Consider the following 23,322-nt stretch of genomic DNA (forward strand, 5'->3'; position numbering starts at 1 on the left):
GCCGCAGTGGTGCCTCTGGTCACCTGGCCCTTTGCTTGCTCAGCCAGGGCCATGCGTGCTCTCTGCTCTCAGAGCGCGACATCCCGGGGTTCAGGGACACAGAGGAAGGTGGAGACGCGCAAAGAAAAGCAAGAGCGTGAGTGGCACCGTGCCAGGCGCAGCGGGGGCGATGGGGTGCGGCGCCCCCGGGATGGCCACCGGCTCTCACTGCCGTGCCTTAAACCACAGACATCTTACACGTTCCCTTTGGAACACATTTCACAATTAAAAAAAAAAAAAAAGAATGAGAGAAACAAGGTGGAACCACAATCAGAGCAAAATCGGGAAGATAGAAGGGGCTGCTCAGGGTGCTGTGTTTTCAGGGGCAGTATTACATTTCCGTTAAGTGGCATCAGTGATCACCACCACCCATCGGCGCTTCCGCACAGGAGGGGATGATTCTGCCCCAAAGGGACACTAGTCAGTGTCTGGAGACATTTTTCTGGAGACAGTTTTGGTTGTCACGACTGAGGGGGATAGGGACGCTACTGCATCTGGGGGGGGTGGGTGGAGGCCAAGAATGCTGCTCGGCACCCTGAGGTGCCCAGATGTCAGCGGGTGCCCAGGCCCAGAAGCCCTGTGTTACAAGAAACAGAGGTATCAGGGCGCCTGGGGGGGCTCAGGTCATGATCCTGGGCTCTTGGGATGGAGCCATGCGTCGCGCTCCCTGCTCAGCGGGGAGTCTGCTTGTCCCTCTGCTGGTCTCCCTGTTTGTGCACTCTCCCTAATAAATAAATAAAATCTTGAAAGAAAGAGAGGAAAGAAGGAAGGGAAGGGAAGGGGAGGCGAGGGGAGGGGAGGGGAGGGGAGGGAAGGGAAGGGAAGGGAGAAAGAAAGAAGGAAGGAAGGAAAGAGAGAGAAAGAAAGAAAAAGAAAGAAAGAAAGAGAAAAAGAAAGAAAGGAAAAAAGAAGGGAAAGAAAGAAAGAAGAAAGAAAAGAAAGAAGGAAGGAAGGAAAGAGAAAGAAAGAAAAAGAAAGAAAGAAAGAAAGAAAGGAAAGGAAAGGAAAGGAAGAAAGAAAAAAAAGAAAGAAGGAAGGAAGGAGAGAGAAAGAAAGAAAGAAAAAGAAAGAGAAAAAGAAAGGAAAAAGGGAAAAAAAGAAAGAAGAAAGAAAAGAAAGAAGGAAGGAAAGAGAAAGAAAGAAAAAGAAAGAAAGAAAGAAAGAGAAAGAAAGAAAAAAAAATCCAATGACAAGTCAAACTTTCAACTCCAGAGAAGGGAGCAAAGGAAAAAACCAGTGGAAAAAAAGACACAAACCAGAAGCGGGACCCAAGATGCACCCACACACCTCGTGCCTCCGATCCACTCTCGTCCAGGTCCCTGGGACCTCCACCTGGTCAAGCCCTCGGGCCTCCTGACCTTGCTGTCTCCTCCCCCTGTGGCCGCCTGGTCACCACCCAGCCCCTGGCCGCCCTGCTGCTTCCCTGTCAGAATCGTGAAGATCTCCAAGGCTGGTGACCGGCTGTTGGTGAGGGGAATTACGTTCCCGCGCTGAATTATGTTCTCCCCAAATTCTATGTTGAGGTCCTAACCCCTGGGATCTCAGGATGGGACTATATGTGGATACTGAGTCTTTAAAGAGGTGATTAGGTTAAAATGAAGTCATTAAGATGGGCCCTGATCCAGCAGGACTTACAGGAAGAAATTTTTGTTTCTTCTTTTCTTCATTATAAGAAAACTGGACACAGACATGCCCAGAGGGAAGACAAGGTGAAGACAGCCGTCTGACCAGCTGCAAGCCAAGAGGCCTGAACAGACCCTTCCCTCATGGCCTCGGAAGGAATCAAAGCTGCTGACACCTTGGTTTTGCACTTCTGGTCTCCAGAACTATAAACGGAATAAACTGGTTTTCAGCCCCCAGGAGGGGTGCTCTGTTATGGCGGCCGCAGGAAACTCAAGACAGCGAGGGTCTGCGCTATAAATGCTCCCGTCGGGGCGCCTGGGTGGCTCAGTTGGTGAAGTGGCCAACTCTTGGTTTCGGCTCAGGTCATGGTCTCAGGGTCCTGAGATCTGGCTCGGCTCAGCGGGGAGTCCGCTCAAAGATTTTCTCTCTCTCCCTCAGCCCCTCGCCCTGCTCATGCGTGTGCACGCTCTCTCTCTCTCTCTCAAATAAATGAATAAATCTTTTTTAAAAAATGCTACCATCTCCTTACAGGAATATCTGGCATTTGTATTCATCTCTGGATAGATCCCCCCCCAAAGATGACCCTGTCATGAGGACTCAGGGCCCATGGTTTACCTGGGAGCTCACCCCAGGGAGACTCTTTGGGGGCAGAGACATGAAACAGGGAGGGAGGAGCCCTGTGGGGGTGCCGATGAACAGGTGACTAAGCGGGCAACCTGGGCTTGGTCCTGTTGGGGGCCTCGGGGGACAGTGTGGATCTCACTTGAGTGACCCACTCCAGTGGTGAGGGGCTGTCCACAGTCATTGGCCGAGGGCCGCTCCTGGGCTGTCGGGTCACGCTCCTCGGGGGAGGCCCCCAGACCGGGTTGAGCGGCTTACAGCCAAAAGCAGCTGGGCTTAGGGAGGGGCACTGGCTGCGTCAGTGAACACAGTCCCTGATCTTTACTTAGCAGTTTGTTCCTGGAACACCACACACTCGTGCATGAATGCAAAGAGGCACATACAAGATCTGTTTCAGAAAGTGCCAGGAAGCTCAACCCTAACCGTCTTCAATAAACAGAATAAAGCCACTCCTATTGCCAGAAGTTGAGAGGCAGCTGAGAGCTTCAGGCAAAGCTGGATCCAGCAGCCCAGACAATGTCACCAATAATCCAACTCCTTTCTTCATCTCTGCTCCATTTTCTGCGGTGTCAGCTTCACCCTGGGATCGCTTCCTATCTTGTGAACACAGGATAGTCCCAACAATTGCCTGTGCTGGTGTTTCTTCCCTTAGGGCCAGTGGGAGAGACGGAGGGTGCTTCCAGAAGCTCTCCCTGGAAGTGCTGAGCAAACATCTCTGCTGTCTTGGGCCCAAATGGGGTCACGTGCCCACCTCTATATTTTAGGGGATGCCATGGTGATTGGGGGGAAATGGGGAGTTGACTCCCAGCCTCCCAGGTTCAGGGGCTGGGACTGCCCAGAAATCGGTAGGACGGGAGAGCTGGGCAGGCCCCGGGAGCCGCTACCACGTTGTCATGGCAACAGATCACTGATAATCCCGATGGCCATCAATAAAGGATGGGTAGATGTCATCACAGGCCACCACCCCGGGGAAACACCCAACTGTTCATAAACAATGAGACAAACCATACACAAAAGGAGCCAAGCTGTACGAATCCGGTGGGATGAAAGCAGCAGGCAAGCGGCTCCGCCCGCGGGACAGAACGTACGTGAAGCACCGCCCCCTGCGCACTGCGCCCGCCCACGAGAGGCGCACGTGCTCACCCAGTCGCCCCTCCCCTGGCATGTGTGGGCTCCCACTTCCCGCCTCTGGTTGGGGCGGCCCTACAAGTTGGTCCAGGAGATGGGCTGCGGCGGAAGCAAGTCTCCATGGCCACCGTAGACCTCTGGTGGCCTCGACCTCGGGCCCCCGCAGACAGCCACAATCGCTCCTAAAGCCTCAACCGGCCGAAGGGGGGAGGCCCTGGCACTCGACAGGCGGGCAGGGCACGGGAGACAAACAACAGGACTTGGCGGCCCTGCTCGCTGCGGCAGGATGCAACCCATTCCAACTGGTGACGTGGCTCGCCCCGTATGTCCTCAGAAGGGACAAGTGTTTATGCACAGGATGTCTCCGGAAGGACACGTGAGAAACTGGTAAAAGAAGACACCTTGCGGAGGGAACTGGCAGGCCGACCTTCTCACCACAACCCTTTTGTGCAGCTGGAGTTTTCTAGAAGACCTGTATGTAGTAATAATTCAAACAAGAAACACATTAAAAAGGCTTATTCAAGGGGTGCCTGGCTGGCTCAGTCCATAGAGTACGCGGCTCTTTTTTCTTTTTCTCAGAGAGGGAGAGGTAGGGGTGGGGCAGAGAGCCTCCCAAGCAGGCTGCAGGCCCAGCACAGAGCCCGAGGCAGGGCTCGATCCCACAACCTTGAGATCACCACCTGAGCCGAAACCAAGAGTCGAAACCAAGAGCCGGACGCTTAACCGACTGAGTCATCCAGGTACTCTGAGCAAGCGACTCTTGACCTCAGGGTCTTGAGCTCAAGCCCCACATTGGGCATGGGGCCTACTTAAAAAAAAAAAAGAAATATATTCAAGAATATATTTAAAAATCTGTCAAAATAACCTCAACCCTAACCCTGTTTTTGGTTCACAGGGGGTGGAGGTTGGGGGTTAGAGCCATGGAGGTTGGGGGTTAGAGCCAAAGAAGGACAGAAAAAAACGTCATTTTAATTTTTATTAAATATACTCTCTTGGCACAAATCTTTAAAATATATAAACATTATATATAAACAAAGTGTCTTCATGGCATCAAAATGTAACTCCAGATCAGGATGGACACCAGTGGGAGGGGTGTAGCCGCGGAGGGCACCGCCCAGCTGTGTGCAGGGCTGGGGGGGGGGATTGCTGCTGAGGCCCACTCGGCTGAGAGCCACCTCGAGGAGGCACACCGGGGCCAGCAGGACCTGGGGGCCCTCCGCTCTGCAGCTCAGAGAAGGGTGCCGCCCAACCATTCATTTGGTCTCACCTGCCGGGGGTGGCCCCCCAGCCCATCTCCCTGTGAGGGGTCCCTGCCTCTCCTGCCTCTCTGGGCCCTGGGCACTGGGCAAGGCCGGCAGAGGAGGTGGGACGCCCCCCCCAAAAGAACAGCCATGGGACCCTGGGGACGAGCCTCAGGCCGGCCGGTGGACACATGCAAGGAAGGACAGAGAGGAGTCTTCACACCCACAGGTCCAAGGTAAGAACAGAAATGGGACAGAACGCAAGGGAAAAATGAAAGTCACGACTGGAAATGTGCGTGGGGCAAACACGCCCTCTCAGACCCTTTCACACAGGGTGGCTGTGGAGCGATCTGGTCACCCCCCCGTCACTCTCCGCCTGGAACCAGATGGGGCCGGTCAGGGTTTACGGTGACGAGACCCAGGGGCAGCCAGATTGAAAAGCAAAACCAAAAGAAATCAAGAAACTCCACACGTCATTCGGAAATGGGCATTTCTGCATCCCTGTGACACCTGGCAGACCCCAGGGGACTTCTCCATGAGATCCGCTCCCTGGGGGTGCCCTGGGGTACCCCAGTTCCCACCCCCAGGCCACATACCGTCTCAGGGGCTCCCACTTTGGGAGGATCAAGGCTGCCAGTCGCCTCCAAGCACTCTCTTCATGGCAATCAGACCACCCTGTGTGCCTTCAACTGCCCTGAGTCCTGGCCAAGCGCCCGCTCAGGTGGGGAGCCAGGGACGTGCAAGATGCCACGGGCCCCCCCAGGAGCCGCTGTGCCTAGGGGCTGAGGGTTAGGGCCTGAGGCCTGGCCTCTGTTGGTGCGGCCTGTGGACAGGGGTGGGAGCTTCCTGGCCCAGAGGAGGTGACCTGGGTTCCCAGTTCTCAGCAGATGCCTCCAGGTTAGGACTCACACCCAAACCCCTGGCGATTCCTCAAACCCTGCTGCCTGGAGGAGGCGTGACCCTCCTGGGAACATTACACACTGGGTGGGTAGGCAACAGAGGGGAAGACCCACTCCTGGGGCCCTACTTTCGCCAGAGTCCAGGATCCAAATAATGCTCTTGGGAGAAGGCTGTTCCCGAGCAGGAGGCTCTGGTGACACAGGAGTCATGTCACCTGGGAAGTGACAAAGGCAGGACAGGTGGGGTGGGGGTGGGGGTGGGGCAAGAGGCTGTTTTTCTAGCCGCAACTGAGCAGGAGGCTGGCCCTACCTCACCAGGGCCCGGAGGCGCCTCTCTGTACACCGTGGGGCTCCCTCCCCTCTGTGGGCACAGGGGCAGGCGGAGTCGGGCTCGGCCCAGTGGGCATGGGGTCACTAGAATCAGGAGCACGTCCAAGATCACAGAGCGCCAGGAGGTGGCGCTGGTCACTCCCAGCTCAGGGCATTTGGGGCAAGCCCTCCAGGAGGCGGGGCCAGCCCTGGGGAGGAGGGCTGGGGAGAGCGCGAGAGCCCCGCCCACCAGTCTCAACATTGCACTTCAAGGGCCGCTGGCTTTGGGGACCGAGGCCAGGCCCCCCAGCTTGTTCTACGAGGTGCTCCGACGACGCGGTTCCCAGGGTGGAACCGATTACGCCCTCACTCCACAGGCTCAGAAAACAAAAGGGGTCAGTGGTCCACCGGCCGCACGTGGACGCTCGGTTCCCTGTCTCGAGAGCTGCCGGCCCGCAGGGTCCCTAGCTCTGCAGGTGCCGCAGCAGGATCTGCATGAGGTCGAAGGTGGTGAAGCTGATGCCCACGGCGATGGGGCCCTTGAGCCAGTTCATGCTCAGGCCCTTGTAGAGGCCACGCACGGCGCCCTCCTCCCGCACGATGGCACGCAGCGTGTGCATGATGGAAGCGTGCGGGTGACCCATGACCCCAGCCGTCTGCATGCGCCGCCGCACCACGTCCAGCGGGTACGAGGCCGACTGCCCGATGAGGCCGGCACAGGCCCCAAATATCATGCGCTCGAAGGGGTAGGGCTGCGGGCGGCCGCTGTACTCTGCGGGCAAGGGACAGAGGGGCCGCGTAAGCATGTGGCCGGCGGCAGGCACGCACCCGGTGCTGAATCCGCCCCGCACCTGCCGCTCACACTCCTTCACTGCTTTGGATCCAGACCCCCTGGCTCCCCGGGGCCTTCCCGCCCCGGCCTCCTCACCTCCCTGCCATTCCTTTTGAGAAGAAAAGTTTTTAAAAAGGGAGAAATGCACAAATAGTCATTTAAGCAAGTCCCACCAGCCAGAGCGAGCTCACATCTAAGCACTCTCGTTCCCGTCTGCAGCCCTCTCCACCGCCCCCCCAGCCTGCTCCGGGCACCCTCTGCAGGGATGCAGGGGCGTGGTGAGGCGAGCAGCTGCCAGGACAGGACATGTGGGCGTGACGGAGGAGGGCGCAGCAACCAAACAACAGGGTTCTTTAAAAATGTGTGCTTGTCAATTTAACGCGAGGCACCGACCCCAGTGAGCCCGCACTCTTCACTCGGCACACCGGCCGAACGCGAAGGAATCCGCCCGCACCCGAGTGGGATGGGTGCGTGGGCACAGGGCTGGGGAGAGCGGCGAGTGGAGTAAATCCCAAAACCTGGGGCTCACACCCAACACGCAGGGAGGCGCTCCGGGGTGTCTGCGGATCACTGACAACCTGGAAACACGTAAGGGCCCCCCCAGCAGGGGAAGCCCGCTCCACCGCTCAAAGGACAATGGGACAGACCTTGGATAGGGCGGCGGGATGGACTCAGAGGCGGCCTGGGGCCCCGCAGAGGGAGCGGGGCTGGGGGCGGGGAACACAGGACCTCAGAGTCACCTGGAACATGTGCTTTCTTTAACAAAAACCATCTTGGAACACTGCTGACACCTGGTCGCCCGGGGCAGCAGGTTCAGGCGGCCGTATACGGTTCTCTGTGCTTTTCTGCGCTTTCTGAGTTTCTCAAAATTACTACCACCCAAGAGGGCTCTTCCTCTTCCGGCTAGGTTGTACCCGGCTGCTCTGGGCACAAGGGGCTGCCACTGCGCTTGGTGACACTCAGGACTTCACCAAGCTGGTCTTAAAACTCGGCACGGGAGGTTGGGAGTCCAGCTGCCTCCGTGGTGGCTCGGTGTCTGTCTCGTTCTGATTCGGACCTTGGCCGGGAGCCCGTCCCTCCCAGCGCAGGGACCTCAGTGGCCCGCCTGAGTCTGTGCGGCCCGCGCTCCCGGCTCCTTACCTCTGTGCAGGCTCTTGAGCGTCTCATAGGTGAAGAAGCTCAGCCCCGCGTAGGGAATGACCCCCAGCACGGTGGGCGTGAATCCGTGGTAGAGGGTCTTCAGGCCCTCTTCTCGGGAGATGCGGATGAAGACGTGAAAGATGTTGCTGTACCTGCAGGGCAGAGGGACGAGCGGGTGGGCTGTGGGCACGAAGAGGGGCCGCCGGCCTCAACTGAAGCTCAGCCCCCTCCCGGAGTCCGGCGGGCCGGGGGCTGAATGCGGGTGCTTGCTTTAAGGAACACAACCGCGTCGCAAAAGCCTTGGCACTGGAGGGGGGGCAATGCGTGCCTCAGGCCGTATCCCACCTTTGCTGCCAGATCACTGGGGGAAAGGCCCTTGTCTTAACCACGGGCATTTGTAACCTATCTGTGCTAATTCAAAATGAAGACTTTGGGGGGCGCCTGGGGGGCGCAGTCGGTTAAACATCCAACTCTTGGTTTCGGCTCTGGTCATGATCTCGGGGTCGTGGGATCGAGCCCCGTGTCAGGCTCCCCGCTCGGTGTGGAGTCTGCCTGGGATTCTCTCTCCCTCTCCCTCCGCCCCTGCCCCCCACCCTAATCTCTCTCTAAAAATGGATGGATAAATCTTAAAAAAAAAAGGAAGACTTTCGGTTCGATGTAAGTAGAAGCTGACTCTTAGGGTGAAAGAGACAATTACTGCTTTTCTGGGGCAGCTGCAGAACGGCACGCCTGGCCCGGGAACTCACATTTCCTTTGGGGTCACGGCCATCCTGGCTCGGACCAGGTCCAGGGGGTAGGTCAGAGAAGCAGCGGTCGTTCCAGCCAGTGCACCCGCTAGGAGGCGCGGCCCAGGCGGCAGGGCTCTGAAAGAGGGGGCGGAGAGAAAGTGAGACCCCCCTCAAGACTTGGGGTGCCCACAGGTCTCGGCCAGTGGGGAGAACCAAGGAATGGCCAGAGGCTGGCTTCCTCATGGCCGAGCGATGGGGTCTCTTGGGTGGATGTCATTTTGAGGTTCCCGTGGCTGCCTTTCCTTCCCATCGGCTTGTGTGGGTGAATGAATGAAGCGCTCCTTCCCTCAGACACTGGGGGGCACGGCTGGGATCACGGGTCCCGCTGGGACTTAGGTTCTGAGGGAAGAGCAGGCAAAGGACAGGACTTCTGCCATGGTGAGCGTGCGGAAGACAGGAGGGCAGGTGATGGGGTAGAGCTGAGAGGGTTTTGGGGGGCGGCTGGGGGCGGGCACTCACTCTCCGCGGAAGCCGTAGTAGCGGCCTAGGATGCGCTTGTACTCCTCGTGGGCGCTGAACTGGATGGCGGCGTAGGGCACCACGCGCACCATGGTGGCCGAGTTCCCGCGCCACAGGCTGAAGAAACCCTCGTTGAGGTAGGTGAAGTAGAGGAGCCTGAAGGCCTCCTGGGGGGGAGGGGCACGATCAGTGCCCTTGCCTGCCCCTCTCCCTGCTCCGCGGTGAACTGTGACTGGGGCCCACATTATCCATCCCACCACGCCTTGCCTCCCCCATATTCTCTGGGCCCCATGTGGGGACCCCTCTCTCCCTAGTCCCCTAACCTTACGAACAGTAAAGTGAGCCAGGGCAAACCAGGTTTGCAGGTGACAGCCCCACACAGAGGGTGTTTGATTGGTCTGTCTGGTAGTCTAGCTTCTAAAGATATTCTTTATCTTTTCCCAAGAAGGTAATGCCTGCTCTCTGTTTAAAAATGAATCAAATGTGGGACGTCTGGGTGGCTCAGTTGGTTAAGTGTCTGCCTTTGGCTTAGGTCATGATCCCAGGGTCCTGGGATCAAGCCCCGCATCGGGCTCCCTGCTCAGCGGGAAGCCTGCTTCTCCCTCCGTCCCTCCCCCTCCCCCTGCTCTTGCATTTGCACTTTCTCTCTCTCTAACAAATAAATAAAATCTTTAAAAGAAATGAATCAAATGTGAAATCATGGGTTTATAACTCCAAGTCCTCTCCCCACCCCAAGGATGAGGCCAGAGTGGGCTACATCCAGGCAGAGCTTGGGGTGCCAAGGGGCCTGGCGGGGGAGGCCTCGGTCCCCTGGCAGCTCGGGGAACTGGCTTGTGGGGGAACCAGAGGGAAAAAACACGTTGAAAAGCCTCTCCCTCCACCCCTGGGCCGTGTGCCTCCACCACCTCCTGCCAGCCTAGCAGGGCACATGGTGATAGCCCCAGAGCCAGGAGTTGGTGACCTAGTGGCTTACCTTGGCAGAAAATCTTTTTGAAGACACTGCAAAAACAAACAAACAAACAAACACAACAGAGACCATTAGATGTGAAGGACAGGACCTGGGTCTATGGGACCCCCAATGCAGGGGTCGGGTCTGAGCATGGGGAGTGAGAACAGCCACTGTGGAGGCTCCCCCGCCAGGGGCCGAGGTGCGGGGCATTCCCGATCACGGTCGCCCTCCTCCAGGGAACCTCCTCACCTGCTGCGCCCCGCACCCCTGGGCCCAGGGCCCCAGTACGTCAACTTATCCCCAGGCAGGGGAGCTAAGCTGCCACCTCCCTCCTGGGAAAAGTGAGGGTCTCTGCAGAGCCCTGTGCCTCTTGGGGTTGACACTCAGCACCCCACACCCGGCTGGACCCCAATTCAACCAAACCCCTTCGAGAAAGGCCTCCTAGCCACCAGCCGTGCAGAGGAACTGAGGGGCCTGGGCCTCTCAGAACAAGGCCCGGGCGTGTTCTCGGCCGAGAGCCCGCCCTTTCTTCCCACAGGTGTGGGTGTGGCGCCCCGACCAGCCTCTCCCACCCTCGCTGGCGGCCACCTCGCTCCCCGATGCCACGGCGCGCTCCGCTGGCAGCCCCCCCACCCCCCTGAGCCGCTGCGGCCGGCAGGGATCGTGGTCTTGCAGCCTTCCTCTCCTCGCTCCCGCAGCGTTGCGGAGTGTCTGCCGAGCTCCCAGGACACCCTCGCACCCGCATCCGTGCGGACGTGTGTACACACTGAGGCCACCAGAGCTAAGCCCAGCTCCCTGCAGGGCGCTACGCTTTGCATTCGCTCCAGGTGACAAGGCTGCCGACGCATGGGGAGGCGGGTGCCCAGCCTCATGCCCTTTCCCACGCCAGCTCGCTCCTTACGGAGGTTGATATTAACGTCCTGTTTTGTGGATGAGGAAATGGAGGCACGGGGAGGCTAAGGGACCAGCTCGTGCAAGGGGGACGGCCTGGCTTGAATCTGCAGTCCCTTCCTCCCAAACAGTGGAGGGGCAGGGGTCCCAGCTTGTGACTGCCCTCTTGTAGGCACTGGTCACTGTCTGTGGGACGGAAAGGCCTCATCTCAGGGGACCCTGTGGCTGCTCAACCCAAGGAGGGAGCGTGATGGTCCCCAAAGGATATGTCTGTGTCCTTGAGCCCAGTACAAGTGAGGGTGACTTTATTTGGAAACAGGTCTTTGCAGATGTAATTAAATTAAGATGAGGTCATACTGGAGTGGAGTGGGCCCTAAATCCAATGACAAGTGTCCTTCTAAGAGGAGAAGACACAGACACGGAGGGGAAAGCAGAGACTGGGGCGCCGTGACCATAAGCCAGAGATGCCTGGAGCCCGGGGCGCTGGAAGAGGCAAGGAGGGCTCCTCCCCTAGAGTCTGCAAAACGAACCGACCCAGCTGGCACCTCGATTTCAGACTTCTGGCCTCTAGAACGTAAGCTGCTTGGTTTGTGGTACTTTGTGATGGCAGCCCTGGGATGCTAACAGAGTTTCTAAGTCGATTTTAAAGAGGCATTTTTTAAAGCCAATTTGCAGTGCAGATCGGCGGCTGTGGAGGAGGGGGGACTGCCGGGAAGCATCTCCATCACATAGGACAGATGGACAGAGAGCATTTACCTTGGAAGATGATTTTGGTTCGGTCCAGGGGAGCTACCGCCGTTTTGGCAAGAGCACCGGCCAGGGCCCCAGACAGGAGGGAGCTGAGAACTTGCCTGTGATCACTCTGCAAGAAAACACAGAATACAGTGTGTCAGGAGAGAGACAGGGACAGGGGTCGGCTCTGCTGGCGACCGCCCCCAGGAGGAGCATCTTCCTTCTGTCCCCTCGAGGGCTGTAAAAGGCATAACTGTGCAAGCATCACAGCCCTGCTGGGCCCGGGGCAGGCTGTCATGAGTCCACCAGCCACAGAACCTGGGTGGGACATAGTGAAAACCTTCCTGGGGGACAGGGACCATCCACATGAGAGATGACCCACTGGCGGGGCTGTCCCATGAGTTTCCAACTTCTCAGAGACAGCCTAGGACAGGACTGACCCCAAACAGAAGGGTTACCCCCCCACCAAGTGCAGACTCTGGCTGTGCCCACTGCCTGTGTGCACTGGACAAGGGCCCCTGTGGTCTGGGGATCGGGCCGGTGTCGAGCGAGCAGACCCTGACTGTGTCCGTGTGACCCCATTCCACAACTTTCCATCAGGCCCGCGGTGGCGGGCATCTGTGGTTCTTTATCCAACCAAGGTGAGGGTGGCGGTGATGGTGGCCGGCCTGCACCACGAGGCCAGCCTCGGAGCCAGCACTTTCCCGAGTCTTCTCGACGCTCCCCGTGCGGAGTCGCATAAGAAGTCACCTGCGCATCAGGTTGGAGTCTCTGTCTCCCCAGCTGACTCAGCCACAGAACTCTCGCCAAGCAATCACGGGGAGCACTGGGGACGGGAGGGGCTCCCATCTTCCCCGGCTCCACAGTGAGGAAGGACGGTGAGGGGCAGGTCAGTGAGCCCAGGAGTCCCTAGAGTCTGACAGGAACCAGGTGCCCTGAGGGGCCTTGGGACACAGTGTGTGTGGGTAGGGAAGTGGGTACAACACCTCCCTGCCCCTGGGGCTGCCAGTCCACAGGGAGAGCCAGACATGAACTAAAGCTTTAGACAAACATGTAGGGGCACCGGGGTGGCTCAGGCGGTTAAGTGTTGACCTTGATTTTGGCTCAGGTCATGATCTCAGGGTCCTGAGATCAAGCCCCACATCGGGCTCCACACTCAGTACAGAGTCTGCTTGTCCCTCTCCCTCTGATCCTCCTCCTGCTCGAGCTCTCGCTCTCAAATAAATAAATTAATTAATTTAATTTAATTACATTAAAATGTGTCGAGTCACCAATCCAGGATGGCTGTAAGGAGGGGCCTTAGGGTCCTGGGAGAACATGGGGTCGGGGGTGAGGGGCTGAGGTTGAAAGATGAGGTGCAGCTAACTGGGATATGTGTGTTTGTGTGTGTGTGTGTGTGTGTGTGAGAGAGAGAGAGAGAGAGAGAGAGAGAGATCATATAAGAAGGGGAGGAATGGAAAACCCAGGGGCCCAGGTGAGAAAAAGCCAGGGGTCGTGGGGGACCACAAGAAAGGCAGGGTGGTTGACACAGCAAAAGGGAGGGGGCATAGGGAGGAGAGAGGAGATGAAAGGAGGGTGGGGGCTGGACTCCAAGGAACCTGGGGGCTCAGCGAGCAGGCTGGTGTTTACCCAAAGAGAAATGGAAACGCACAGAAAGTAGACAGGCCATTTTAACTGTAACCAGAGAGGAGGCAGCGCACGCAGAAGCTCAGGGTGGAGAGATGGGGGCTAGGACTAGGGGACGGATAAGGGGCATTTGGGGGGTACAACTGGCAGCCTGGGTCTGAGTGGGCATGATGGGGTCCAGGGCCACTCCCCAGGTTTGCTCAGCTCAGCGGGTGGATCGGGGTGAAGGGCTGGGCTCCAAGCCTGTCCACACACCTGGCCTGAATCTGGGCTCTGTCCCGATTGCTTGCAGTGACTGATGGCCTCTCTGATCCTCCTTTCCTCGCCTCTGACACACTGACGTGCTGTCTCCTGGCCGGGCCTGGGTGCTCCCCGGGGCCGTGATGCCCTACAACCCGGCCCTGTCCCTGGGGGGCTTCAGCTTCTTTCCCTTAATGTCCCCAGGACTTCCTCCAGCAGCCGGGCCCTCCCCTCCCCAGAGAAGCGATTTCCCACGGCAGTGTTTTCCCTCCTAAGTTTCTGAAGTGGAGCTTCACCTCTGGATTCCAGCTTCTTCCTGCACGGAAGCCTGTCACTGGGGGACCCCTGCCTTTTCTGGATCACACAGCAAGGTTCTGGAGGTCTGGCTCCACCCGCTTTGTGAAGTGTGGATGTCAGGCGCCAGAAGGTTTGGCGGTGTTCCCGGCACCAGCTCCGAGGCCCAACTGGGTCCCAACCTCCTCTGGGGGTCAGCGTGATGACGGTTCACCTCGTGCACCGCTAGGAGCCGAGGGCGCACCCCACGGACGGTCCCTGCTGCTCCTAGAGGCGAAGCCGAGGCGCCCCTTCCACGGCCTTTACTAGGCAGCGTTCCGGGCAGCCTGCGGTGCTCGTGGTCACGGGCTGGGCACGCGTGTCCTTAAACCTCACTCAGGATGTGGCACTCCGGGGATGTGCCGCGAGCCCAACTCCTGTGCTCGCCGGACGAGGCCGCCACCGCCTTTGGCCAACGCTCCCAGTGACTCTTAAGTGACCAGGGCCGGCTGATTCTTTGAAGAGCTCGATGCCAGCGTCACGGAACGGCCAGGCCCGCCCTACGCGCCAGACGGAGAGCGCGCGCCAGCACAGAACGAGCCAGACAGCCCAGGAGAGAGAGAGCGGGCGATCCACAGACAGGAGCCACGCGGGCTGTGAACGCCACGAGAAGATGCTCAGCCCCCTCACCAAAGACATGGGACCTGACACAGTAGGCTCCCCCCATCAGGCTGGTTGAGCGAACCAAGACTGATGGCGGCCGTGCGGGCCAGTGTAGCGGAAAACCAGCACCGGCTGCGTCCCAGAGCACGACGGGCACCGGGTCCGCGGCTGGGCACGTCCGCTTGGTGGGATTCAGCCCGCCTGCCAGGGGCTGGGGAGTTCGCTACACCATGAGGGACAGATGTGCCCGCTCTGGGGTTTGGCCTTGCTCCCGCGCATCCACCCCCAGCATGGCGACGGGGGCCCCACACGCTGACCCTACAAACCAGTCCTCCTGCCCATCTGGTGCTTCCCAGGGTGCCCTAGAATTTGAGGAAAGCTGGGGAAGGCCGGAGGATGATGCCGCTTCGGCCTTTGACCCCGTGGACTTTGAGAACGGCCCATGGGCCCCCGCGCGGGGTTTCTGCGTGGGGCTGGGTCAGTCTGTGCTCCAGGTTCAGCCAGAAGAGCTTCTACTGGCTTCTTCGGTGAACGAGGACAGGGCTGACCCCATTTCTTTCAAGGGGAATATACCTTTTCTCCGAGAGAAGGGTGGAATCAGAGATGAACCTGAGAGAGGAGACTGGGAGCCGAGAACACACTCTGCATGCGAGCACCCGCCCGTGACTAACTCTCTCGTGCTCACAAATCCCAGCGAGGAAAGGAGTTCAAGGACACCTTTTGACTTCCTAGCCAAATTTGGGTGAGGTTCTGGCTTCTTACCAAGTGGCTGGGCAGACTGGATCCACATCACAAACGGGACTTTAAATGGAACAGAAGGAGGCCAACCTCCTGCACCCCCCTCTGCCAACGGCCTCCCGCCAACACAGCTCCACCCAGAGTGTGTGTGTGTCGGGGGGCAATTTGCCATGGGGTGCAGGAACACAGAAGAGGGACCTCAGGAAAACGCCCACCGGGGAGGCAGGGTACTTGCCTTGGAATTGACGGGTGAGGGCAGGATGGCCTCGGCATCCTCACGCACACGCGCCGTACTCTCCTTCACACCATTACCCATTCCAGGCCAGCTCTGGGCGGCAGGAGACTCGGTCCTGGGAGAGAGGGGGTACGGTGAGACCTGGCGAGAGGAGGGCCAACCCGACCCGCCTCAGGCCTGTGACTCATCCCTGAGTCACCCGAAGCCAGAACTGCCCTAGCAGGGTGCTCTTCCCAGCCTGGCTTGTTTCCCTGCAGGGGAAGGACGCGGGCACCTGCATCCGAATGGCAGTCCCCAGCGCAGATTGCTTAATCACTGACAAAAGCCCTTGTCATCGGCTCTCTGACTTGATCATCACAAAGAGGTCTCTGAGTTGTCTGTTGTTTTTTTTTTAACCCAGTACCACCTGGCAGATGGGCTCAGAGAGGTGAAGCCACCTCTGAAGGTCACACAGCAGGAGGCAGAGGTGGCCCCACCTGCCTGGACCCAAGCACCCACTGGGCTTTTGTCAGCTTGGACCTGAGTATCTATCCAAAGAAACACTTAGAAAATTACTCTTTTTCCTACTGCAAGTTTGCCCAATCTTTCTGGCCAAGCTTACAGTAAAGAGTCCTAATATTTGAGGATTCCTCCCCGGAAACCTCCATTTAACCTCTAGGTGGAAGTACCCATAAAGCTCAGGAAAGCTCAGCAAACCACAGTGAGGAGAATAGACAGAAAAAAGGATGAAGGACGAGTGTCACCAAGATGCCACCTGTGCGCTGGGGTTCCTGGGGGTCTCGGTTCCCGTGCTTTAAGATTATCCAATCAATCGATGCACTTTCCTGTAAAATGATGCAAATGATGCAGACATCCCCTGAGCGGGCTGGGAAGGCCCCTCCTGCCCTCCAGGTCCTCCTGGGGACCCCACGTCAATGCCGGGACAGAAGGCCCTAGAAAGCACAAACAGGATTCCCCTCCACTTGTCCTCTGCTGCTGTTTCCCATCTCAACTGGGCCCTGGCTCCAGGAGGAATGGCTGCTTCTAAGACAGGGGAGGAATGGGCCCAGAGCACCCTGAGGTACCAGGGAGGAACCAAACCAATGCGGGTGTGACAATGGGAGAGGGAGGAGAATCACAGAGCTGCCAGTGGCCAAAGCCGGAACGCTCTGAGCAACAAGCACTGGATTATAGCCCAAGGTATAAAATAAATATCCACAAGTCCACAGTTAGAAATAAATGATTAGGGGAGCCTGGCTGGCTCAGTCAGTGGAGCGTGTGACTCTTGAGCTCAGGGTTGTGAGTTTGAGCCCCACGTTGGGTGTGGAGATTACTTAAAATCTGGGGCACCTGGGTGGCTCAGTCATTAAGCGTCTGCCTTCGGCTCAGGTCATGATCCCAGGGTCCTGGGATGGAGCCCTACATCGGGCTCCCTGCTCCGCGGGCAGCCTGCTTCTCCCTCTCCCACTCCCCCTGCTTGTGTTCCCTCTCTCACTGTGTCTCTCTCTGTCAAGTAAATAAAAAAAAAATCTTAAAAAAAAAAAATCTTAAAAAAAAAAAAAAAAGACATGATTGAATTCATAAATAAATGGGAAGAGGCAATCTCCCAGGCAGAAGAATCCCAAATAATTTGTGTAGCTGCTTTGCTCTGGAAGAGGGGGAGTTCTCAAAACTGTCAAGGTCATCGAAAACAAGAAAGTCCGAGAAACAATCTCAGCCCAGAAGAGCCTAAGGAGACGTGACGACTAGATGTCAGGTGGGATTTGGCGACAAGAAAAGGATATTAGGGAAAACTGAGGAAATCTGAATAAACTATGGCCTTTAATTAGTCATCTATCAGTATTTGCTCATTAGTTGTGACGAACGTACCAAAGTGAAGTGTTATTAGCAGGGGAAAATTAGGTGTGTGGGGTGTAGGGGAACTGTTACCTTTGCCAATTTTTATATAAATGCCAAACTGTTCACAAACCCACAATGAGAAACTAGGCCCTAGGGAACTTTCCGAGCCAGCTGCTGGGGTATCAGCTTGTGGGGGGCACGGAGACTGTTTCACCCCCGCCCGCAGTGTGGACAGCTGTGACTCAGCACCATCCCCAGTGCTATGGACCCCAGGGGACGGTCCCCACATCCAGGCACGCAGACGGACGGTGCAGCCTTCCTTAGGGCTGTGTCGGGGGCGTGGGCACGTTGAATGTGGACACATTCTGTGAAAAGTGCCTTCCTGAGAAAGCATCCAACCCTTTGGTCCCAGCCTCACGCGGCTCTGCTCTGTGGCCTCACCCTCCCTCCAACTCCTGCTCCGAGCTCCCCAGGAGACAAGAGCCGGTTCGAGGCCGCGGGCGGTGCTCTGCGTTGGGCAGACTGTGCAGGTTCAGAGGGCTGCCTGGCCAGCCTGGCGGACCTTTCTTCCCTCAGCTGTTTGGCTCCGGGACCTGCTGCGGGAACTCAATGCAGACCGTTCACGAGGGGGCCTCGGAGTGGTGGATGCGGACAGAAACGACGTCGCCACACAGAGCAGTCACACCTATGACACCGTGTCACTGCAGGAGACAAAGCGCCCGAAGCAAGTCACGGGAGCCCCCCAGAGACGTCTCCACCCGCAACTTATGATTGGATTCCAGTGCGACTGCAAAAGGGTCTTTGCAGATGTAATTAAGGAAGGGATCGCGACATGAGACCGTCCTGGATCATCCCGCCATCCAATGCGATCTGATCAGACAGAAGAGGAGACAAGACAGGAAGGCCACGTGACCGGAGGCAGAGACTGGGGTGATGTGGCCACAAGCCGGGGACCCCCGGGAGTCAGGAGCTGGTAGAGACAGGAGCCTGCCCTGGAGCCTTCAGAGACTGCACGGCCACACACACCTCAGTTTTGACCTTTTAACCTCCAGAATTCAGAGACTAAAATTGTGTTGCCTCAGGCCTCTGGCCTGTGGGGACTTGTCAAGGCAGCCACGGGACACTAAGGCTAAGGGCCCTTTTTAGGGAAGGGGGGGCCTAGGGCCCCCCAGCGCCGGAAAGTGGGCAGTCTCAGGAGGCCAGCCGCTCACTTGGGTCCAGCGCCTCCTGGCAGCGCTCTAAGGCTCACAGGGTGGAGAGGAGATCCTTGCCCTGGGGGAGCCGGGGGGGGGGGGGGGGGGGGGGGAGACCTGGAGTTTGTCCCTCAGGCCAAAGGCTAAGTTCTCTAAGTAACAAAGAGCTCTTTGCTCTTTCAAATCAGTAACAAAACAAAACCAACTCAAGACAAAAAAAAGGGCAAAGAAGCAGCCAGGTCACCAGGAGACTACTTTAAAATATGACAAAAAAAAAAAAAAAAAGAAGACGACAGATGCCCGACTGTGCTCATAACGGAGAAAGGCAGGTGGAACCCTGAGTGAAGGGCTGTTTGCAAGTACGGAGGCAGTAATGAAGTGTGCATGAGGTGAGGGCGGGCAAGGAGGGAGGCTGGGGGTGGCACCTCCTTGGGGGGGTCTGGCAAATGCCTTGGAACGTGTGCTCCCCAATACATGAACATGAGGACTCGGGGGCCGCTGAGGCTCCCAGTGAAGGGACAGAGGGAGCGCGTGACTCACATCCCCACGGGGGAAGGCCACTCAGCCTGTCACTATTGAGCAGACCCCATCTTGACGAAGTGATTAAGGTCAACACCACCGGCGATGGGGCCCACCGACAGCTCGCCTCCCCCACATGGTGCCCCAGGACGGCCACGTGCCTTCAGTGGGATTCCTCCCAAAGGCACACGGCCTCAGGCTAATGAGGAAGCAGCGGACAGACCACCCGGAGGGACGCTCCACAGCGCCAGACCCAGCAGTTCTCAGCACAAGTCCAAAGGCTGTGGACGATGATGGAAAGGCCGAGGAGTCATCATGGGTCAGGGGACACGAGGCACATAGGATGACGAGTCCAATGTGGGGGCCTGGACCAGAAGGAGCACGTTAGGGGAAGCTCTGGGGGGGCCGCGGTCCAGGCTGGAGGGGAGCCCCCCCATGGCGTCAGTGCTATTTTCTAGGCCACATGACTGTATCCTGAATAGTGCTAACACGGGGGGCAGCTGGACGAAGCGTCTACTGGAACTCTTAGGATTTCTACCACCGTCCTGTAAGCCTAAAATTATTTCAAAATAAAAAGCTAAAGAAAGGGGCGTCTGGGTGGCTCAGTCGTTAAGCGTCTACCTTCAGCTCAGGTCATGGTCCCAGGGTCCTGGGATCGAGCCCCGCATCGGGCTCCTTCCTCAGGGGGGTGGGGGTGGGGGGGAGCCTGCTTCTCCCTCTTCCACTCCCCCTGCTTGTGTTCCCTCTCTCGCTGTGTCTCTCTCTGTCAAATAAATAAATGAAAAATCTTTACCAAAAAAAAAAAAAAAGGCTAAAGAAAAAAATGCCTTATGAAAACCACGAGCTTCTGGATGTGCTAGAGGTTTCAGAGAAACACATTTCAGATGTCTGTGGCTGTTGAGGGGCGGGCTGGTGGGCTGATCTGGCTCCTCCTTGTCCACTTGGGGCCTCCAAGCCAGGGGCTTAGTGTCTTGGGCTGGGGAAGGGCGCTGGCAACCATGGGAGCCCTGTGCAAGGGAGTGGGGCTTCTGGTTTGTGGGGAGACCAGTGCCCTTCTTGGCAGGGAGAGGGGCGTCAGGCTGAGGCCTTCACCGAGGGCCCATCTGTGGCTCTGCACGCGGGCTGAGAACAGGGTGAAGGCAGACGCTACACACAATGACACCATGTGGTTTTATTAAATCCCTCTGCCACGGTGCTCGCTAACCCAGCCAGCCTTCACCACCCATATGGGTGCTGCTTTACCGATGGGGAAGTTACGGTAGCACAAGTCCTCTGCTGGAGACCACCATGGTGATAATCGCTGCCACTACCCATTAGGGGTGTCATGGTCACTGGTTTATCTCTTCACTTTGCTGATGCAACACGGAAAAACTTGGGTCAGACCAAGAGCAGAGGGAACTCCAACCTTGACGCAGGACTCCAAAGTCATGGCCATATCCTTCTCCATGGAGCCCTGGCCCCCTTTCATCCTGAACGGTTCTCCTAGAGAACCACATGCCCCTTAAGACTTTGCTTAACCTGAAGGAACAGCAGGGTAGGGAAAGCAGGGTGGAAGGTCTGGCCACCCCAATCGTCCCCCGAGGGCAACTTTTAACACAGAACATGGACAACCTGTTCAGAGAAGCGTCCCAGACCTAAAGGGACAGCATGGGTTCCTGGGCTGCAATCCAAGGGGCCCAAGGCTCTGACCATGGGACGTGAGCCTGGAAGAGGCAGCCAAGGGCCGGTGGGGCATTCTGCAGGGACAGAAGTCAGAGTCCGCATCACCAAGGTGGGGCCCTGGGTAAGCAGTCCCTGCTGTGGGCTGGCACCTGGCAGAAGGAAGGTATGGGAAGAGGTCCCTGAGGGACCAAGGCCTGATGTCTGGAGGCCTGAGAACTTCCAGTCTTGAACTTGGAAGACAGCCCTGGTCTGCTGGTTCCCACAAGCCTGGAAGAAGCCAGCAGAAATCATGTCTGGGAGTTGATACCCTGGGCCTTGCATGATTTGAAAAATCTAATATCCTGGACACAACCTAAGATAATGAGGCACACGAGCAGGCTGGGCATTTGAAACGCATTTTGAAACACAGACATCTGAAAACACAGACAGAAGGTCTGACTGGGACAAACCCCGGCTGCCCTACCTTCTGCACATGGGGACTCACATGAAACGCTGCTCAGGGCCTCCGAGGTTCTGGTTCCCTGGCAGTGGAGGTGAATTAGGGGCAGAGAATAGTGACACGTGGTGGTATCTGATAAAACAGAAAAATAAGAAGCAGGGGCCTCTTGAGACCCTCCAGTGCCACGGCCTGAAGAGTCAAGAAGGGCGACCATGAAAAGGGAGCCTGGCCTGAGGTGTTGGCCGTGAAGGGCCTGGGCTGGCCTGGTCGGCGACTGTTATTACTCCTGTTCCAACATGACTGTCCACAGAACTCCAGGCTTCGTGCGGTTTGGCCAGTTATTCCCCCAGTCACCCTTTTCTGCCCCAGAATCCCACCCCCTCGTGCCCCGAGTGCATCTGTCTGAGGTGTTTTCTCACCATGAGCTTGGGGTTGTGTGGTCTCGGGAAGACATCGGAGGTGAGGAGAGGTGAGCCCTCCTCATGACATTATACCTGAGAGCACAGACTTAATCCAGGTGAGACTGACTTGGACCTCTGGGTTAAGGTGGGGTCGGCCAGCTGTCTGTCCCCCTGCTGAGCGACCCTGTTCCAGACTCTTCTCTTGGAACCAGTGCCCCCTGGGATGGGGGTGCGTGTGTGTGTGACAGGAGTTAAGCTCCCCTCCCAGAGCGGGAGAATTGACATACATGACTAGGAATTCTTACACAAGAACTATGGTTTCTTCTCCCCGACTGATTTACTTCTTCAGCCATTTATTCAGATCAGTAATGACCTTGTGGATGACTACTTTATGCTCTGGGTTAAAACAAGATGCTCTGTTACTTCCTTGCTGCTCCAATCTTCCAACGCGGGCCACAGGCTGAGATGTCCTCTGCCTACCGCAGGTGGGGGGGCAGGTTTGGTGGGGGAGTGGGGGGGGAGGAGGGCAATGGGGGGACTGAACCCATGCAGATGACAAGGGGTAGTCCAAAGGATCCCAGCAGCTGCAGGAGCTGGACCAGGTGTGCTAAAGGACAGGTGTTAATGTGTGCCTGAGGGCCCCAAGACCGATTCAGCAGACGCAAAGGTGAGGCAGGGTGGTACACGGCCAGGTGGTGCAGGGCCAGGTGCAAGCTCCTGTCTGAGGCCCAGCTCTGCTGCTCATCATCCTGGTCCTTGTTGCTCCCATGTCTTCTCTCCACTCCACTTGCTCACCGTGTTGCTCTGGCTTGTGGGACCCACCCCCGGCCCTAGTCTCCCCCAGGGCACCCTGGGTTACCCAGTGACTGGGCAGGGGGCACCAAAGGGAATTCACTCCTTTGCTCCCAATAAGAGGAGCCCACACAAGTTGGAATGGTGCTGCTGGGCAGGGCCAGGGCTTGGCCAGACTGGGAGCCTGTGAGTGGGGGCTAAAGGTTCTAGAATCCTCTTGTCCTGACACTTGGAGGGATGGTTCTAGAAAGGGGAGCCTTAAGGACCGGCCTGCTCTGGTCCAGTATTTACACCCCTCTGGGGTTGAGTCCGATGAACTGTGTGCCTGCTGAGTACACACTCTGGGGAGGTGGCACCGCGGTGGGCGGGGCAGATGGCCTGGGGAGTGTGGGCAAATGGCCCACAGGGATGCTGCTGAGTGGGGCTCTGTGGTGGAGAGATGCAGGGCAGGGTCTGTCCTGGGGTCTGGGAAGGCTTCCTGAGGAATGCACAGGGTGGGAGTGGTGGGAAGGAGCACCCCGGGTGGCCAGAGCCGTGAGAAAGGGGACCCCCAAGGCTGGAGCCAGCTCAGGCTGAGTGCACGGCAGGCCATCTAAGGCTCTGCTCATGGGAGAGCACAAAACACCCCCACCCCACAACACCCCTCCTGGTGCTTCCACCTCTGGACCCCAGCCAGGATGATCCCCACATGCCTCCCCTAGTGCCTCTCTCAGTGTTGGAGACCCTGAGACCTCACCTGGGAACTCTGAACACCGGCACAGTAGTACGTCCTATCTCACAGTGATGTCGAGCACCTTCTGTGACCACCACCCAGATGGCCACCCACAGAATGAGTTCTCGCACGTGGTACAGTCACACGACCGGGTGCCACACAACAACAGAGAAGGACAAGCTGCTGCCACATGCAACGACAGGGACAAGCCTCGGACATAATAGTGGAGAACGAGAAGCCAACGCAAAAGACTGTGTACCGAATGAGTCTAATCCAAGCACAGTAACACAACCTGGTCTGTCCATACAGTGGCATGTCACTGAGCTTTAAAGAGGAAGGACATTCTGACGCATGCTACAC

General features: G+C 57.6%; 1 protein-coding gene across 3 annotated transcripts in view; it reads right to left on the reverse strand.

The window, feature by feature from the left end:
• Positions 1 to 4,369: 4,369 nt before the first annotated feature.
• SLC25A42 (solute carrier family 25 member 42) overlaps positions 4,370 to 23,322 on the reverse strand; it is a 28,269-nt gene continuing 9,316 nt past the window's right edge. The window contains exons 1-9 of one of the 3 annotated variants that reach the window (XM_078079323.1): positions 17,686 to 18,155; positions 16,181 to 16,250; positions 15,427 to 15,541; positions 11,676 to 11,781; positions 10,053 to 10,078; positions 9,080 to 9,246; positions 8,579 to 8,695; positions 7,833 to 7,984; positions 4,370 to 6,632 (exon numbers count right to left, since the gene is read on the reverse strand). In XM_078079323.1, coding sequence (XP_077935449.1) covers positions 6,325 to 6,632; positions 7,833 to 7,984; positions 8,579 to 8,695; positions 9,080 to 9,246; positions 10,053 to 10,078; positions 11,676 to 11,781; positions 15,427 to 15,507 — 957 coding nt within the window. In that variant the 5' untranslated portion in view covers positions 15,508 to 15,541; positions 16,181 to 16,250; positions 17,686 to 18,155 and the 3' untranslated portion in view covers positions 4,370 to 6,324. Of the gene's footprint in view, positions 6,633 to 7,832; positions 7,985 to 8,578; positions 8,696 to 9,079; positions 9,247 to 10,052; positions 10,079 to 11,675; positions 11,782 to 15,426; positions 15,542 to 16,180; positions 16,251 to 17,685; positions 18,156 to 23,322 lie in introns of those variants that run through there. The other 2 variants (XM_036093931.2, XM_036093930.2) reach the window with 2 other exon arrangements.

This window comes from Halichoerus grypus, chromosome 1 (assembly GCF_964656455.1).
Source record: "Halichoerus grypus chromosome 1, mHalGry1.hap1.1, whole genome shotgun sequence".
NCBI lineage: Eukaryota > Metazoa > Chordata > Mammalia > Carnivora > Phocidae > Halichoerus > Halichoerus grypus.